This window comes from Berghia stephanieae, chromosome 3, assembly GCF_034508935.2.
Source record: "Berghia stephanieae isolate SIO BIC M18660-M18661 chromosome 3, UCSD_Bste_1.3, whole genome shotgun sequence".
Lineage (NCBI taxonomy): Eukaryota > Metazoa > Mollusca > Gastropoda > Nudibranchia > Aeolidiidae > Berghia > Berghia stephanieae.
This window is the reverse complement of record NC_088362.1, coordinates 84844864-84864863: the sequence shown is the minus strand read 5'-3', so window position 1 is coordinate 84864863 and position 20000 is coordinate 84844864. Positions and strand designations below refer to the sequence as shown.

Sequence of the window (20000 nt, the reverse complement as noted above, 5' to 3'; positions counted from 1 at the left end):
CCACCACAATATAATCTGTACTGACTTCCAGCCAATGTAAATACATAATGTGATGCCATTAAATGGGAATGAGGTGGCATTTTCTGACATTTTGATTACGATCGGATTTAGACTCGTATATAAGTGTTTTTGTGGGAGATTTTGGCAAGAAACGAAACGATACTGCTCAACTGACTAGGCTATTATCGATAGATCGTGTGTGGTTGACTCAAATGTGATTGACTGCTGAAAAGTGTGCCGTACTCTGAAAAAAAAAGCTACAACACCTTTTAAAAAGTTTGGCCAAACATTGGTCGATTAATTTTAATTGATCAATATTTGAAAGACGAGTTTTCTGGCCAAATTTGTTTAAAATGTGTTTTTATTTCCTAGAGCAAGGCAGAACAGGTATTATTTTGTTCTTTTTTAAAAAAAAATGAATTTATAGCAAAACAAACAAACAAACAAACAAACAAACAAACACAAAACAAGAAAAAACATAATTACCTACCAGGTTAAATCAATTTGTTTTATTAAGGAAAATGATTAAAATGTATTAAACTGCGAAAAATTCAAAGTTCATGTTTTTGATTTATTTGACGTTGGCATCCCGTTCACCCCGTTATAATACCGATCTGAGATGGTGGGTAACAAATGCCATTAAACTCCAACTGACAATAACGAATACGAGGTTGAAATCACCACACAAACGTAAGGTTAAAGTCTGTGCAAGAACAGGCAGAATGGCAATCCCCCACGTCAAATCCAGATCGACTAGATTGAATAAAAATTCTCTGCAAGTCAAGTTGGGATAAAAGAAGGCAACAACCTTTTTTTTTTTTTACCCACTGTTTCCTCTCGTCTATTTGGATTTTACTTGAACAATCACAATTTTAACTGTATGTGTTGTTGGTTGTGGGAGGCGGGGGGGGGGGGGGGGGAGAGGGGGAGGGTGGGTTGTTAGCTCAGTTGCTAGAGCACTGGCTTCTCACGCAAAGAGACCGAGATCGATCCCAGGAAGTTGAGATTTTTGTCCCGACCCTCTTCTGCCCACCCAACAATGATGGGGTAGCAGGGTCTGTTATATCGGGCGGACACTACTTTACGACTGTCTAGCGTCCTATCCAAAGGACAGCAAGCAATTGCTATCGTCTGCTTCACGCTTTAGAAACCGGGATAAACTCCGTAACCATGGGTTCAATGGCTCTAATAGACTATTTTTTTAGCTGAAGAAGAATTTTGAGTCCTAAATGTTCCGTGTTAAGTATAATGTTGTTATTTTTCGAAGCTGTTATGTTGATTTTTGTTCATTACTTTAAAATATATTTTTTTTTACAGTCAATAGCCTCTAACAGTTTACTAATCACTTTGACTTTTCTGTCATACACTGACAAAACATATTATTTCTTATTTTGACAGAAAACTTTTATCTCAAATATCGATCTCCTCTCCTATCCATTCATAGGAAAATCGTCACCTTCGTTACGATGCAATCAACAATTTTCTCATTCTAATTTCTTTTGTACACCACAAAATTTAATTAAAATGTTTTGTTTGAGCTGTTAAACTTGATACTGTGTTAGAGAGCTCATTTTGCTGAACAATATGCTGTGTAGAATGTACTTATTGCTTTCTCTTTGAGGAAGAAAAGTCAATTTTTGTGTTGGGTGGGTGTGAACTAGTTCTTCAGAGCCATTAAGCCCATGGATCCGGAGTTTATCACGGTTTCTATAGCGTGAAACGGACAATATTAATTGCTTGCTTTCTTTTGAATAGGACAATAGTTTATTGCAAAGTACTTTCCGCCAGATCTAACAGACGCAGCTACCCAATCACTGCAGGGTGGACGGAGGGTCAGAAAAAAAATGCGACATCACCCGATCCTTTTTGCGTGTGAAGCAAGAGCTCTACCAACTGAGCAATTGGGTAGCTGTGAAGTTTCGGGGTAATCTCTGAAAATGGCTAGTAAAGACAGAGTTAAATGGACTCCCAACTTCTCTTACTACAAAAGTATATTCGCCATTCAGAGAAAACTGCAAATTTGTGTCATTTATTTTGTGATTTGTCTTGTTTGCCTCATACTCATAGAGTTTTTGCCAAGATGAGGGTCATTTAAATCGATCGATATAATATTATGAAGGACGAGTTTTCTGGCCAAATTTTCTAAATATACATGTTTTTCCGCAGTACGACAGTTACCAGTTTAAACGTGCTAATTCATTAAAAAAAATATATGGATGTGACTTAGCATATTTTGAATGTCAGCTCCTAATTAAAGCTACAACACGAAGAATTGAGTTGCAACCATTCAATTTTGTCATGGTTTTGCTTGCCAGAGTTTGTGAATATTTATTTATTCTTAAGGTGCTTCCTTTCTCATCAATCTAAAGATATAGACTTACCCTTGACCAATACAAGTTAAAATGCAAATAAATATATTGCTACTTGAAAATCGAACAAGAGAGAAAAAATATTTTTTAAAAAAGCTAATGATGAAGTAAAATTTAAGCTCCATTTTACTTACAGGAACAAACGGTAAGAATGTTTGGGAATTTCCTTTTATCAAGAGTTAAGGCATGAACAAGATGTTGAAAAAAAAAAACAAAGAATAAAACAAAAACTAGGGCATTTATTTTACGCAATATCCACAAAACATGCTCAACACTTAACATATAGGACGGTACATGACGCCTGCTAGGCTATATTACAGCTTCTTTTTCTGACAAAGTCAACGCTGTTAACGACCAGTTATTCATTTTACACCTTAGTACGGTGAGAGGATGTGAGTAAGAGCCTTTGCCAAGGACTCAACTATGCGCCGCACAGAGAGGGTCTCGAATCCTGGACTTTACGATCAGTAGGCGAGAGTCATACCACAAAACCACATAGCCACACATACGTAAGATGATGGTATATGATAATAACAAAATCTATCATCTCATAATCATCATCGGTGTGTTTCATCTCATAGTCTGTTGATAAAAGGACATTCTAAAATGCTCACACATTTAGCCTTTGTAACGAATCTAGAGTTTAACTTCTAGCTCATCTATGTTTTTTTTTTTATTTATTTTTTTATTTTGAAAACATTTTTAGTATTGGACAAAAATGAAAAAACGATAACAGATATTGTCAATGGTTTATTTATCTATTCTTTTCAGGTTTAGAGCGCAAAAGACACATCTTCTTTAAGTGCATTCTCTTGTACCATAATGGAATCGATTTTCTCCATCACAAGACAGTAACTGAGTTCTCAATTGCATTGGTTTAAATACTCACTCATCACCTTTTCGCGTGTTTCTCGAAAAGTACGGAATTACTTTTTTCTTTCCAATCTGTTATCACCAACACCCCTGTCACATTGTTTCTATGGATACGAGGACGCCGCTTCAACTACCGCTACCTCCTTCACAACGCGCGCTGAATAGTAACGAGCGTAGAGTGATTGGGAACCGAGAAAGCGGCGAGGGTTCATTCATCAACAAGTGTTGTACTTCTCCCTCATCGAAAAATGATGGAGAGTGCTGGAGTGACGAAAAAAATGGATACGTAAAATTGGCTGCGAATTGTTTTGTCGTTTTGGACGGGGCTTCTCACGGTGCCAGACATGGTAAGCGTGACAGTGATGGAACTGTTGTCCAGAGAGAGGACAGTACTATTCCCTACTACGGAGGTTCTACTATAAAACAAACACGGTGTGACAAAGAAAGTTATAATAAAAAACTATGCAGTGTTTTTCCTAAGAGAATTGATATCACGGGAATAATAACTGATAATAATACTACGAGAAACCAAAATAGTAACGTCAATGTTTTTTTCTCGTGCGATCATAATAAAATAATTTCTCGAGGGAGAAGATCAACCGCTGAAGATAGAGAAAAGTATCAGAGGAACCATTTCAGTTGTTTTCACTCACTCTCTTTAAAAAAAGATAGTTTCGGTTGTGGTAAGTTAATTCAATTATCGGAGTATCAGGATAATATTTGTCATAAACTAGATTGCTTCCATGGCAGTGAAGGAGAACTTATTACGTTAAAAAATACGGTGAGTGATTGTGCATGTGATGTTAACGTAGAGGAAATAAAAAAAATCGCTGGGAATATTTATTCCCACTGGCCGACAAAATCGTTTAGTGGAGGTAAAATCAAACGGATTCGAGGGAAATCAAATGATAACTATTTGAATAGTTTTCCTGGGAGAGATGGAGGATCAAAAAGCAAACAAACGTCTACAAAATGCCCTCCATTTTATAAAATTATTGACAAAATTGGTGCAAAATTCACCTCTCTAGAGTGGAAGATTCGAAAGCAAAAGAAATATGTTAGAAGGACAAATCTGTTTACCGCGAGTAAGGCTGGCGACAACAGATATGTTAAAGTTTTAAAATTTAAAAATGAATTTAGGAAGGGTGATATTCCATTTCATGACTCGTCGACAAATCCTGTGATTAACTTTAAAAATCAGACGACATGTCTCTCATCATCTGCTCTTCAAGGATCAATCAAATCAAATTGTACTAATTTTCATCGTGACTTTTATTCTGGGAGATCTCAGAAATCTTATTTAGTTGACAAAAATAGGTACAGGTCTAGACAAGCACCCTTCGCATCCTTACCCCCTCCACCCCCCGCTACAACTGTAGACTGTCAATTATCGTGTGGACATAGTAAGACTCATTGGCAATCAGTCAATCTTTCATCGGTCAGACAACCTGGTCATACCGTGACGTCACGCAGTTCGGACAACAATCCCATTCTTTACCCACTCAAGTCCCTTTCACCATCCGCTTGGCCAAGCACAATGACGTCCAATCATCCAGCTGAAACGTCCAATAATGCGTTCGGAAGACTCGGACTTTCTAATACAAACACTTTTCCGATTAGAGATCGAACTGTGAGTCGCGATCGATTTTCTGACAATCGCCAGTGCTTAGCAGACTCAGAATCGCCACTACCGTCCCGAAACAACGATGGGGAGGAGATGGCGTCATCGACAGGGACGAGGGGCCATGAAAAATGGAATCGTGGCGGAAAAGATAAAGATAGAGATGGTGAGGTGATGGGGCCTGAGTGTGGGGAGGGAGGTGATAGGGACATAACTATGGCGTATGTAAACAACGATGAAAGTGGTGGAAGAGAGGAGCTGTCTGTAAATATGCCAACCTTTTATAAAGAAAACAAACGTGGTAGGAATGAATGTGGGGATGGTAAAGGGGGGTCCGAAAACGGTTTGCCGATTGAAGAGAAAATAGATATGATTAGGGAAGCGAAAGAGGAGGAGATGAAGAAGAAAGAGGAAAAGGTGATGGCACTGTCTGTGAGGAGGAATCTATCACCGCTCGACGGGGTGACAACGGAAGTGGATCTAGTAGACTCTAGGACAGGAAGCAGTCGTGACGGTGAGGAGGTCTTCAAGGATAATCTATCGCTGGACTCGGGAACCAGTTGCGTGGAGAGTGATCGTCGTCATATTACTAGTGATGGTCGTGTGATTGATAGTTGCCAAACTTATGAGAAAAGTGGATTGGCTGAGAAAAAATCAGATATTGATGTTTTGAATTCTGATAGTTCATCAGCAAATTTAGATGCGAGTGTTGCTACGTGTGAAATAAGCAATAAAAGTGGGCACATTTTCTGTAATAAAGAATGTGAGTTTGGTGGAAGTGATGACACAGGTGTGGTCAAAACAGTTGATTGTGATTTTAAGGCGGTGATCGCTGTTGGAAATTCTGACATTGCCAGTGCTTTACAAGAAATAAAAACTAAGCATGAAACTGAAATAAAGAAAATAAAAGATTCAACGAAGATAATTCGAATCGAGGATAATTCTAATAAATATTCAGATTCAGGTGCGAGATATGTAGAAAATGATCTTGGAGAAATTTTATCTTGTGATCAAGATTCAAACGAGGTCATACTATCAAAACCTGACAGTATTGAAATCGTGGGTGGCAAGAAAGAATTTTCAAGCATTGTTGGTGAGGATAATGACACATCGTCTTGTCCAACAGACAAAGAGCACAGAAAATCGATAGAAAAAGCGAACAAGAAAAATATCATTGATATAGAGTCTGGAAGTGGGAAAGAGGGCTGTCCATTTGAAAACGATAGCCACGACCATCAGCCTAGGGTGGAGATAAAGGATAAACATAAGACTGGTCGTTTTTCCATCGTGTACGCAAATTATCCCGACAGTGTAAACATTGACTACCGCGGTAAAAATAATAACAGCCAATGCAGTGACGCGCTTTTCAATAGCCCAGCCCCTCCAAATAACATTGTCGGACAATTTTCACCTCCCAGTTCGTTTACTCCTTTTGAGGACAGAACACACCAAGGACCCAGTAGGGAAAATATAACTCCTCATCGTTTATCTCATCAATACCTTAACAGTAAGTGCTGTCTCTCTGGGACACCATTTTCCGAATTCACTAATTCCAAAGCTTCGGGAATGATTTTCACCTCCACAATAACATCTTCGGATGTCAACTGTTTCGAAAAGCCGTTATGTCAAAATCAAGATTTAAGAGACATGCCTTTAAAGGCAAATGACAAAAAATATCGAGAAAACAGCAATTTAATTCCATCTCCAAAAAGAAATAGTTTTAATAGTAACAAAATGGGGAGTGTGGTCACATCGCACACACCACTCGTCTCCAAAAATCACCACTACTACAACTACAGCGGAGACATTCTCGCACCAGTAATGATATCATCTCTCAACATTCCTCCAAGAAATGGTAATGGAGTTGAATTGAATTCTAACCAAAACCACGATCTTTTCTCAAACACTAACCAAAGTCGTGAGTATCTATGTGATTTGAATAAGTGTTGCCCCATGTACAATCCTAGTGTTAACAATATAGTACAAAAACCATTGCCTATAAAACCTGTTCTTCTAGGTCAAACTTCCCCAGTCGTATTTCAACACGATCCTAGTCACAAGCTAGGTCCTTACTACAATCAAAACCAACATGGAGCATACTGCGATCAATGCCAGTGCTTTTCCCAATCTTCTGATCAACTCATATGTCAAAATCCTAGTTTTGTTCCATACCAGCAACAACCTCCTCATTTTTACCAACTACGAATTGAACAACATCATCAACGCCAACATCACCATCTTCAACAACAAACACAACAACATCAACAACAAAAACAAAATCAACACCAAAATCTACAACAACAACAACAGCAACAGTCGAATCATCAGCATCACCAGTTTTCATTAACTAACCATGATTCGTGGGTAACAGATATTCATCTAAATTGCTTTAAGCATAGATTTTCATTCACTCCTCTTGCACTGCTGTGGACTCTATTTTCACTCTTGATTTCCGCTTCGTGTTTAATGAGTTTTGTGACCCCATATTGGATGATGCATCCTGATCATGCCCACTCTTTTGGTCTTATCAATTTATGTATTGCTGACCCCCAATACGCCAGAAATCGTCCATTATGCGTGCGATACGGTGAGCAATATTTTAAATACACTTACAGAGAATCTAGTCAAGAAAGTGATCAGTACCACAGTATCATCATCACTCGTGACAACATTACATTTTTTGACCGTCTTGAAAACACCGGAACTTCTTCTTTTGGAGAAATACCTTCCAAGGCATGGCGGACGGCATGTCTTATGTTTGGAGCCGGATGTTGCCTGGAATTAATCGGGGCAGTGTTAGCAGCAATTACCATTGTGTTGTGGGAGCCCTGGCGTCGTAAAGTGATCAGGATAATCGGATACGTGCAAGCTGTGGCAGGTAACTATTGCATTGTCTCTAGAATAAGATGGCATCTTACACTTTGGATGCAGCAATCTATGCCAGACTCCTCTCTTTATATATATATATATATATATATATATATATATATATATATATATATATATATATATATATATATATCTTTCTCTCTCTCCTTCTTTCCATCTTTCTTTCTTTCTTTTCTCTCTCTTTCTCTTTCTTTCTTCTCTCTCTCTCTCTCTCTCTCTCTCTCTCTCTCTCTCTCTCAATTTTAGTTTATTTGTCTATTCCTATGCCATTGCGTCAAACACACACAATCAGACTCAACATCATATTTAAAACACATCACAATGTATAACTTCCATCACATTTGCTTCCTAGCCTAATCCTTTATTAACAATCAATTAACAAGCCCGATAACTGAAAATACAATTTTGGGATAATTATCATTGTTCTAATGAAGATTATTTTTAACATGACTTAGTTGGAGGTTTTCTTCTCATTATTTATTAGCAATCAGGAATAAGTGATAGCCCTTCACAGTCACAAGGCCGATGGAGCCAGAGTTTATAAACATTTCTACCGAGTTAAAAGAATCAAACCAGTTGCTTGTCACCCTATAGACAGAAGGTTAGCCCATTACGACAAATGTTTTAGACCCACCCGAATGGCCGAAAAAAATCCACCAAACAAACCCATCCACTCGATCCGGGATCGAGACCGATTCTTTTGATTGTGAGGCGAGAGCTCTGCCTAAATGGATCTAAAGAGACCCTCCTGAATAACCGTATATCAAATATGTAAATACACAAATAGATCACTACCTTCTTGTCCATACGTAGGTCTGGAACAATGGTGAACATCATTTAATTTTACCATGTTATTTTGGCCGCCGTTTCACGTAACGGAATCCTGCATTTGCGCGTCTTCTTACAAATTAGCTGCTATTATTTTCTATTGTTTTTTGTCTTATTGTCTTCCAGTAATTTGTACTGGAATCCCGGGGAGAAAATAAAGAGAAGTTGAAGGAAATGGCATGCCTGTTCAATCATCCCATGGCGATAATAGGATTACACGAGCTATAACGATATTACTTATTAGGTTCACAAAATTATGCTTTCCTTCTCCACGTCTATTGATAGACAGGGTTGACAGATTGTCAAGCGTTAAAAAATCTCTTTTAAGCCAAGAGAACGACGAATCCGGTGTTGAACCCTCTTTCTATAGCGTAGTAACAATTAATAAAATGATGACTATCTTCTGGACAGGACGCCTGTCGCAAAGTATATGTATCTTAATCAGATCTGATTTTAGACCAAACTTCCCGCCCCCCCCTACCCCCTAAAAATATCCACCCCCAACCTAATATGACATGGAGTGAACCAGAATGTTTGCATGTCAGTCTAGTGCTCTATCAATTGCATAAATGTGACCCATCGTCTCACAACGGTATTTTGTCGGGATGAACAAGATGCTAGACATTCAAGTTATAGCCTGTGTTAGTTTATCATCGTTATGGTGATGAATTAATACAATGCCTGGCATTGCAAAAAAAAAAACAAAAACAAACTCGAAGCTCGGATTTCTCCTTATTTCATTTATTTCATTCACTTTTCGGGGTAACTATTCATCCTGTCATAATGCCGTTTTGAGACTGCGGGTCACAAATGGGTGTTTTGCATAATCTTTTGAAACATTGTTGATTGTCTGCTTCTTTCATAATGTCTCTTGTTTCCCACTTGGATCACGCCTCGGGATGGGAGAGCAAAAAAAAAAGGAAATTGAGGGGAATGGCAGGTTTATTCTATTATCCCCCGGCCATAATAGGATTGTATGCTCTATAACGAGGTTACCTCTGGACTCATAGGATTATTTGAAAGTTGTTTTTTTTTTTCCTTTCATCCATAGACAAAGCTGTTGATTTTCTAACATGCCTTTCGTCTCTCTGTGGTTTTTTTTTTTGGTTGTTTTTTTTTTTTTTTTTGGTTGGTTTTTTTTTTTTTTTTTTGTTTTTTTTTTGTTGCTGTTGTATTGTTTGCTTTTTTGTAGTTGTTGCTTTCTTTCTTTTTCAAATCCAGCAATATATTTATCGTGTCTTAACCGTCGAGCGATACGATAGCTTGTAACGAAGCCAATCTGTGTTCAGTTAGGTCATGATCGGATAGGTGACAATGATCGGAAACGTTGTCCTTTGTGTTGTGTATACGGGTGAGGTAGGTACTTTGCACACATCACTTCGGTCAACGTTTTAGTGAATGAGTGCCTCGTTATAGGCAGTGATGGATTTTGTAAGAGTGCCAACGAAAAAAAGGCTGCCAAACATTGCTTATTTTACTGTATGCCAATGAAATGGAAAGTAGCTTTGTGAAATATCAATTTTGTTCCTAGTATTCGTTGTTTTTTTTTTTTAATGTTGATTAAAATTCCCTTTATTCATCCCTTATGGGAAATTTGTTTCAACGGAAGACTGGAATAACCCAGGCGTCAATTGAGCTAGGGCGAGGTGACTTGCTCAAGGCCACACAGTGCAGCGGAGGGTGATCGAACTCGGTACCTTTTCGGTACGAAGCAAAGACCATACCGCTGAGTCATTTGATATAACTGTACTGGGGCTTCTATGGGTTTCTGTATTGTGAGTTAGACAGGAACACTTTTAAGGGGCGGTTTGGGTCTAATTATTAGGAAAATCCTTCAAAAATTTGATTTTGAGATTTTGGTGGAAAATGATATTTTATTATCTTAGAAATAATATAATTGAAGTCCAAATTCTTAAAGTAGACTATAAGGCACGACATACACAGTCGAAAATGGTACAGGTAGTAAGAAATGTGTGAAAAACGGGAAGCCATTTTGCTATTTTCTCAATATGTCATTTTTCTAAGGGTATGGGAAACTGTGTCAAACGTTTCTCAGAATCTATTCAATGAAATTGTCTGAAAATTTCCACAGTTATGACAGAGATAATGTATTATGTCACCATAGAGAGATTTTTTTGATAAGATTTGTGAATTTTAAATTATAATCCTAAATCTGAATTTTTTACATCAATTTTGTCATAACATTTTGATTCTCAACTTTGTAATGATCTAATAAAAATTCCATAAGCTAAAGCTGTAAAATCTCTCTATGGTGACACACTATGGTACAATGTGGACAAGAGGGAAGAATATGGAGGTCATTCCTTCATTAGTTTTTGTGGAACGTTTGCCACAAGATTGTTATATTTTTTGATGTCAGACCCCCAAATTAGATCCCAAAATGGGTATCAACACAGATAATTAAAAATTTTCACCATAAATGTTGTTTTTTAACCTATATTGATGATACAGAATGATTAAAACCGCCCAATATAGGTTATTAAATTTTTTTTAGAAAAGACCCAAACCGCCCCTTAATTGCTGGCCACATGTACGTAGAACCTGATGTTGATTCAGTCCATATTGCTTTCCTCTCGATCACATTATAACCAGTTACATGCCGTACTCTGGAAAAACTCGAATTTAAACTTGTGGCTAGAAAACTGGTTCTTCAAATATCGATCGATTTAGATGACCCTCGTCTTGACAAAAACTCTCAAACCTGGGTCGTCGCAAGGCAGATAAGTGGTTAATTCACATGCAATCAATCGTGGCTCAGTGGACTTATTAGGGATAAAGATAGGAATGCGAGAAGGGTGGAGGAGGGAAAAAAAACATTCCAAGGAACACAGTGTCGGCCCCTAGACGATTGACGAATTAGATAGGCTTACAAAATAGGGAACAAAAGTGCTATGTCAAAATACTGGTTCCAATCTCCTCGGACTTGTAAAATTTGTCCTCTGGAGGACCGGAAATACCTTGTGTATTTGATCTTCTGGTTTTAGAATGATGGCATCTTGTTTTCTAGCCCGTTCGCCCATAAAGATCTCCATCCTCGCTATTTTACGCCTCGTCACCATATGAATCTGTCTATACATCCTGCTACTAAAATAATTGTTCCACCTTATGATTAAATATGTAACCTATTCAATGTTAGTCCTCCGGAAAACTGATTACATACTTCCAATGAGTTTTGAACTGGAATAGAGGAAGTCATGACATCACGACTATTACATCCTATTGTCATCTGGATCCTGATATATGTTTATATAAACCACATAATAACATTTGATTGGCACAATGAAAAACAATTATTGAATTAATTTATGTAGACTGCAATTTGTTCTCCGCTCTGGGAGACATTATCTCATTTGCCATATTCTGAGAAAACATTTTATTTTTACTTTGGCCATAAAACCCTTACTTTAAATTTCGATTGATTAAGAATACCTCCAACATGTCAACAAATCTTAGGCGCCTAAGACCTCTAAAAAGTCTGAGGTTTAAGATTTATTAATGAAGTTGGGACTTAGTCAACTTTGAAGTGAAAGTTTTCTATCCAAAACTTTTAAAATGATTTTTGTTAGAGTATGACAGCGTTGTAATGTTATGCCACAACTAGCAGGAAAATTGAATAACAGCGATGCAATGTCATAAATTCAGAAAATTGAAAGTGACAGCGTATACAAAGGTTACCAAAAAAAAAAAAAAGCAACAACCCCCCCCCCTCCCCCACCCCCAAAGAAAACAACGACTCAAACAGGATAAAGACCCTCAACCCCCCCCCCCCACTCCCCAAACTAAAAAAAAAAAAACAAAAAAAAAAAACAAAAAACAAAAAACAAACAAACAAAAAAAAAAACCATCCAACCAAACAAAACAAAATCAAAACAAATTTTTAAAAAATATGATGCTACCCCTTATTTTATGCATGAGTAATGGTGAGAAAATGGGAATCAAGTGTCTTTTCCCGTGCTCTAATAAGGCCCAGCCACTTTTAACTTTAAAACCAATCCTACTCAATGTAAAAGTTCAACAATAGTTGATTTGTATTTGGCCAAAGAGAAGCATTTCAATTCACTGTTTAACTTGGTTCATCAAGTAATACATGAAAATGGTTGATGAAAATATAGGGCTGGGCCTTGTTAGGGATCGGGTCTTTTTGGAAGGGTACCTCTCTGTTATAAATCAGCACATTAAACATGAAAGATATTTCGATTTTTTTTTCACTTAGCGAATGCTTCAATTGTTATAATTTTCAAAAATTTAAATCATAAAAATTTCTAGGTGTTTCTTTTTTACGAAACCTGCCGAAACCCGCTGAAACCAGACGAAACCCGCCGAAACCCGCTGAAACCAGACGAAACCTGCCGAAACCCGCTGAAACCAGACGAAACCCGCCGAAACCCGCTGAAACCAGACGAAACCCGCCGAAACCCGCTGAAACCAGACGAAACCCGCCGAAACCCGCTGAAACCAGACGAAACCCGCCGAAACCCGACAACGTTATGGGAAGTAAGCAGCAGTGGGGGTGCACACCTCTCTTGAGTCCGAGGTTCACTCCCCACTGCTGTCTACTTCCCATAATGTTGTCGGATATTGTCGGGTTTCGGTGGGTTTCGTAAAAAAAGAAACACCCTCCTCCTCCCAGGTTCACTCCCCACTGGTGTACACTTCCCCGAGTCCCTGGTTCACTTCCCACTGCTGCCTACTTCCCATAACATTGTCGGGTTTCGTCAGGTTTCGGCGGGTTTCGTAAAAAAGAAACACCCAAAACGGCGATGTCATTGAGACGATATCTTTTTTTAATTTTAAAAAAAAATCAATGTTCCTTATTTAATACTTTTTCCCCCAATCACTCCAACTTAAATATTTTGTAGTGGAAAGGACGGAAAGGGCAATTTCATTACACTTTAAATGACTAAATACTTTTTAAAAAAAAGTAAAAACCGAAAAAAAGTTAATTCTATTCGGTGACTCACAATGTGAAATATTTTCATCAGTTGGTATCTATAGATAGTATGAAGTTGGCGTCATTGTTATTTTTTTGATTTTTTTTTTTTTTTGCCATCCGCGTTTATGAGTAATTCTCACTAAACTGTAAACGTTCAAGGTTTAACAAAGTTTTGTGTAATGGTCCGTCATACTTCCGGATGGCAATGTTGTGAGATTCTTAGCCAAGCGTATACTATCTATACAATTATATGAAGTTGACGTAACTCAATTCTTTATTATTGTAATCATACCACAAGGGAGGTAATTAGTTTTCCTTTGATTTTACAAAATAGTTTATAAACATTTAATCGTACACATACAAATACAAAATCAGTTGTTATATAGATAGTTCGAAGATGACGTCACTCAGGCCTTTGTTATTATTTTTGCCATCCGCGTTTGTGAGTTGTTCTCACTAAACTTTATTAACCTGACTATAAACGTTCATGGTTACACAGAGTTTGTGTGTGGTCCGTTATACTTCCGGATGGCAATGTTGTGAACTCCTTGGCCAAGCGCATTCTATCTATACGTTGAAATACGTCGATATCAAACAAAACAAAACAAACAAACAAACAATATACTCACATAAATCACAAATAGGTGGAACGATGTTAGCCAGGCATAGCACATTGGCAGCTAATCACGTTGCATGGCATGGCTTTTAGCCGTAATTAGGCCCCGCGCGTCCCCTGGGGTCATTCCATCATTTGGTTTCATTGTCCACGATAAACAAAGATATAAATTATGAATGGACGCTCGATATTGGTGGCCTGTCCGAGACCAATGTCTCTGTCGTCGCAATTATAATATATATATATATATATATATATATATATATAATATATATATATATATATATATAATATATATATGTATATATAATATATAATATATATATATATATATATATATATATATATATATATATATATATATATATATATATGTGACTCAACTAATTTAACCGGTATAAAGTCGCCAACGCCTTAGTGACGAGTCAAGTATTGTGCACTGACAAAACGCGTTTGTTGTTTTGTTTTTTCATTTAGGTTAGAAAACTATTACTTACCGATCTATTCATTAAGGTAAAATACTCAATAGGGGGCATTTTGATCATCGACATATTAGGAAAGTTCTGGCTCGAATTTTTAAAAATGTGTTTTACCAGTGTAAGGTATAATAAATAAGTAACTTGACATGACCTATTCCCATCTCTCGTCGTGGAGGTCAGGGGTATAAAGTGTTAATTGTAAACCATGAATTGAAAATAGTATTGATTATTGATGTTTAATGTGGTTCTGCTAGATAATAACACTTAGTTGGAGATAAATTTTACAGAGGTCAGAAAAAAACGAAGAGTGGTTTTCCAAAGATCCCTAACTCCGTTTTTCCCTTTATGAGATATCGAGGATTATTTCCTCTAAAATGTCTTATTCGGTCTATTATTTTATCATAATATTTAAACCATTTGATGTTTAAAAATATAGTTTACGTTTCAATTTTTCTCATGGATGGAAAATCTCAAAAAAAGAAAAAAAGAAAAATCGACTTAACGAGTTTTCGAAAACCAGCCTTCATATATATAAAACTCGTATTTAAAATTTTGACTAGAAAACTCGTTCTTCGAAAATCCATCGATTTAAATGATCCCCATCTTTGTAAAAACTCTCAAATCTGGGACTTTGCGAAGTCCCAGGTATGAGAGTTTTGCCAAAGCGAAGGTAATTTAAATCGATCGATATTTGAAGGACGATTTTTCTGGCCAAGTTTTTAAATACGTATTTTTCAGAGTACGACAGATAACTGGTTAAAATGCTACATCACACTAAATAGACGGTTAACGATGTCTGAATTCCGCCAAAATATGTTAGTATGGATTAGTATACCTCTGAGAATTTATAAGTAATCGGCCAGTGGTTCGAAATGTAGATTAGAAGTAGCAATATGACACCAACACTCAACACGCTTGCCGGGTGTTCATTTACATTGTTAAAACGTTTACGTTCTCGTGGGATTATGAGTAAAAAAGAAACTGATAAAGAGTGATTCCAAGTTCCCAAATGCGTAGGCTATCTAATTCTGTGAGGGTTCTCGTTTCCTTTTTGTTGTTTTGGTTTCTTTTTTCATCTGTGACCTTATAATAATATGATGTCTTTAAAAACGCTTTTAGGACGAAAAGAGTGTGTCTGTATTTTCTAAAGATAGGACGTGTTTAAATGAAATGCTCACCAGTTCTGCTAGCTTCATCAGTCAAATTTAATACACAAAAGTATGTGTTACATTAATGGCTAAATAGTTTGTTGGAGAAATTGTTGTGGGAACTGGGCGCCTCTATGGCTGATTGAAGACTTCAACAATCATTTGAGTGACGGTAAACGCATAGCATCTATATAGATAGATTGGCACACAGACAGATAATAGATAGATAGACAGATGGATACGTTTGTGAGATACTGGTGAGCATGATTCCCATAGAGTGCTCGACAGTTTTAGGAGCGCAGATACATTAATGTTCTCACCTCTTGTGTATTTCCGTCTACAACGTTGTTTCTCGCGTGGTTCATCGGGACGGAATGGAATGGTATATATATATATATATATATATATATATATATATATATATATATATATAGAGAGAGAGAGAGAGAGAGAGATAGATAGATAGACAAGTGAATAGATTGATAGATAGGTATATAAATAGATATATAGATATAGACAAATAGGTAGAAAGTGACAGAGAAAGAAAGAAAGAAAGAGACAGAGAAAAAAATAAGAGAGAGAGAGAGAGAAAGAAAGAAAGAAAGAAAGAAAGAAAGAAAGAAAGAGAGAGAGAGAGAGAGAGAGAGAGAGAGAGAGAGAGAGAGAGAGAGAGGGAGGGAAGAGGGAAAGATAGTATAATCACTTCACACTATTTACTTTGGCTCTGCTCTGTTTGACAATATTCTAGATTGAGTATTGATCTATAACAAAATGTCTATCATATTGCCACATTCCAATTTTTCCGAAACTCATTTTAGGTGTAAACATGACAATAAATATTTTAAAATCCAATATTTTAAGATGCAATCAAATAATCATAAATAATAATTTTTCAAAAGTTGTTTATAATTTGAGAAATGTGAAATTAAGGCACGTACAAATGTGTTCATGTTTACTCTAAAGATTTATTTTCATTTCAAGATAGCTAGGTCTAGACGTCTAGTTCTGAACCGAATAATTCAAATCATAAATCCCATATCCAATGATATTGAAAGACAACTCTTTAAATAGCCTAACAAATGGTTATCGCCTTTTACTTTCTCTGGAGTTGATCCTGAGTGTTGAGCCTGATGCCTACAAAATTCAACATTGACAGCAAATCGAAAAAGATACAAGATAAGTATCAAGAACGGAAGTTTAAAAACTAACCGTTTCGACATTTAACTTTTTAAAAACATTATTCAAAATGCGAAAATCGAAATTCGTGGAAAGCTGGATTTATATAATATTATCCTATTAGCCTGTCCCCGCGGAATTATGCCATTTTTGGGGCAAAATTATGCCAATATTATGCCCCCCAAAAAGGGCAAATTATGCCATAAATTCGACATTATGCCATAAATTATGCCAAAAATCCGACATTTGTGCATGTTCTGGCGTGCTTTTGTAACCCCCAAAATCTAATTTTCACAATACATATGAATACTGATAGGTTTAAAAGCTACATTTTCATTTAAAACCACTAAAAAGCAGAAATATATACCAGACTATTGTGTTTTTTTAAGGGTTTTACTGCGCTTGCAACACATTAAGGTCATATCAGCGCCAGTAAAGAGGAAGAAAATGGGATAGTAAAAAGTTCTAGAATTACAATTAAAGCACCCAAGAAAAAGTAAGACATAGGGGAACTAGGAACAAATCGGGATCAGATGTAGATTCCAAGAGCATACCACCAATGTACTTAGTTTGAGATCATCTATAAGTTTCTTCCGGACACAAGCACAAAATCCAACAAAGAGGAATACACTCAAATGCTTACATTATACATTGAAAATAACAAATATAATAATCATAACAGAGAGATGATTTTACAAGGAAAAAAATACAAGGCCAACATTTTCTGTAAAAAAAAAGAGGCAATTTAAAAATTTTTTTTTAGCTTTTTGCTGACGGATGCGGAGTCGGATGCGGAAGGCCACATGATGCGGCTGCATCGGATGGCGATGCGGCCGCATTTTCCTGGAGGGACAGATTAGCGGCTTTGTAAATTAGTTAAAATAGACTAGTGCCAGAGAGATACGATGCATTTTCATCTCAATCAAAAGGTTTGTTATTTAAAGGAAAAATATCACGTCATTACTGGTGCTCCTTCTCGTATAACGATTAGTGTATCAAATTCATTTAATCAGACATAAAAATTCACACTGTATGAAGCAGAACGTTTATTTACATAGTCTCAGAACACTCCGTATGTATCCATCGACGTATAGCGTCTGTCATCCCTCACAGAGCAGTCCTATCATAATTTTATAGCGATAAACCCTTCAGTTGGGCAGCAATAAATAAATAAAGAGCGCTCGGCTGTCTAAACAGACTCGTCCCCCACTCAATCAATAAACAATATTTCTTGTTTTTCTTACGTAAAGGTTCCCAGCACGAAACTCTTACAATTCCTCTTTTGCCGCTCCCTCTCCTCCCTTTTTTTATCGTCCACCTATTCCTCTCGCCAACTCGAGTAATATTCTTAAGGCCATCTGTTGTACAGCTGTTTTAAGTGTACTTTTTTTATCTTAATTTAAAGTCAATTATTCTGAATGACAGCATGGATAGCAGCTTTGAGGCTACCATCTGGATAGGATACAGCATTCTTCGATGCTACTATATTCTTTCGCCTAAACTACATAAGATCCAGGAATCCAAATTCATTACACGGAAGTTCACAGAGACTATGCAAAGATGGGGAAAGGAAGTGGGGTGGTGGGTCTTATTCTAGTTGTCTTGAGTGAAATGCCCTTTGGAGCTTATCGGGCCGTTCATTGAAAATAACATTAAAACAATTTTGGCCATAAAACTAGTCCTTCAAATATCGATCAATTAAAATGACTCTCATCTTGTAAAAAAAATCACAAGCCTGGGACTTCTTGGCAATAATAGTTGTCTTGAGTGAAATGTTCCTTTGGGGATGGCATTTAGTTGTCTTTGTTTATGTTATGAATACAAACAATACAAATCGCTCGGAAGGTTTAGATTTCAGAGAGAGAGAGAGAGAGAGAGAGAGAGAGAGAGAGAGAGAGAGAGAGAGAGAGAGAGAGAGAGAGAGATGCTGTTGAATAACTATACATATTCATCTGTCTTGATCCAATTTAAATCCAGGAATTCATTATAATATAACAGTAATTGGTCGCTCTGAGCAAAAAGCGAGGCTCAGATGTATTATATTATTATGTACATGTTCTATTATGTTATATTATGAATATGTGTTAGTGTACGTTATGTGTATTTGCGTGAGCGTGTGAGTGTCTGCATTGGAGGGGGGGGGGGGGGGGGGGGGAGAATAAGAAAAATCACGTGTCAAATCAAGTTCGTTTGTGTCATCAGACAGACACTGCCTCGGGCGTCGAGAGGAACGAACAGTTTAAATGTTTAGATGATTTATGTTTCATCTATGACAGGGTTATTATCATTAATTTATAAATTATACTTCTTACCCCGTAGATAGTTTCAGTCCTAGCACTCATTCTGTGGTTAAATGTTAGGCTGCTGTTCCTTGTCGATAAAATAAACAACGTCTTTGTCATGGCTATGACTATATCGTGCGTGGGAGATCAAGACACGGCACAGACATTTGATGTTCTGGGGTCTTTTTAAAAATTTTAAACCCAGGGACTACCTACCCCGCCCCACCCTTTAAAAACTTGGAAAGCTTTGCTGAGTTGTGCGGCTATGTGGTGGTCTTGTGGTATGGTCCTCGCTTTCGGATCGGAAGGTCCTGAGGTTCGAACCTCGCTCGGCGCATGGTTGAGTCCTTGGAAAAGGCTCTTTACCTACATTCTCTCATCGTACTCAGGTATAAAGTTAGTACCTGGCCGTTAACAGCGTTGTCTTCGTCGGAATAAAATTGCAATATCGCAACAGGTATCATGCCTCGTTCCACATGTTGCGTGTTGTTGTTGGCCAGGGAACCTTTGTAAAGCGCTTTAAGCACGTTTATGAATATTGCGATATATATATATATATATATATATATATATATATATATATATATATATATATATATATATATATAAAGATCAAGTTATTTTTTTGGAACAACGACCTCAAAATGAACGTTACGAATTAGACCCTTCGTCGGCAAAATGAACAGTTATGACAAACATATTATGGTTAGTTATGCTGATGAAGGATCTGTGGCACAACGTTCATTTTTTAAAAAATGATTCATT

General features: G+C 37.0%; 1 protein-coding gene across 1 annotated transcript in view; it reads left to right on the top strand.

Annotated features, from left to right (window-relative positions):
• Positions 1-20000, top strand: part of LOC144968673 (uncharacterized) — a 64185-nt gene that overhangs the window by 795 nt on the left and 43390 nt on the right. The window contains exon 2 of the mRNA XM_078907242.1: positions 3141-7741. Within this exon, the coding sequence (XP_078763368.1) occupies positions 3349-7741 (4393 nt within the window). The 5' untranslated portion in view covers positions 3141-3348. The remainder of the gene's footprint in view (positions 1-3140; positions 7742-20000) is intronic.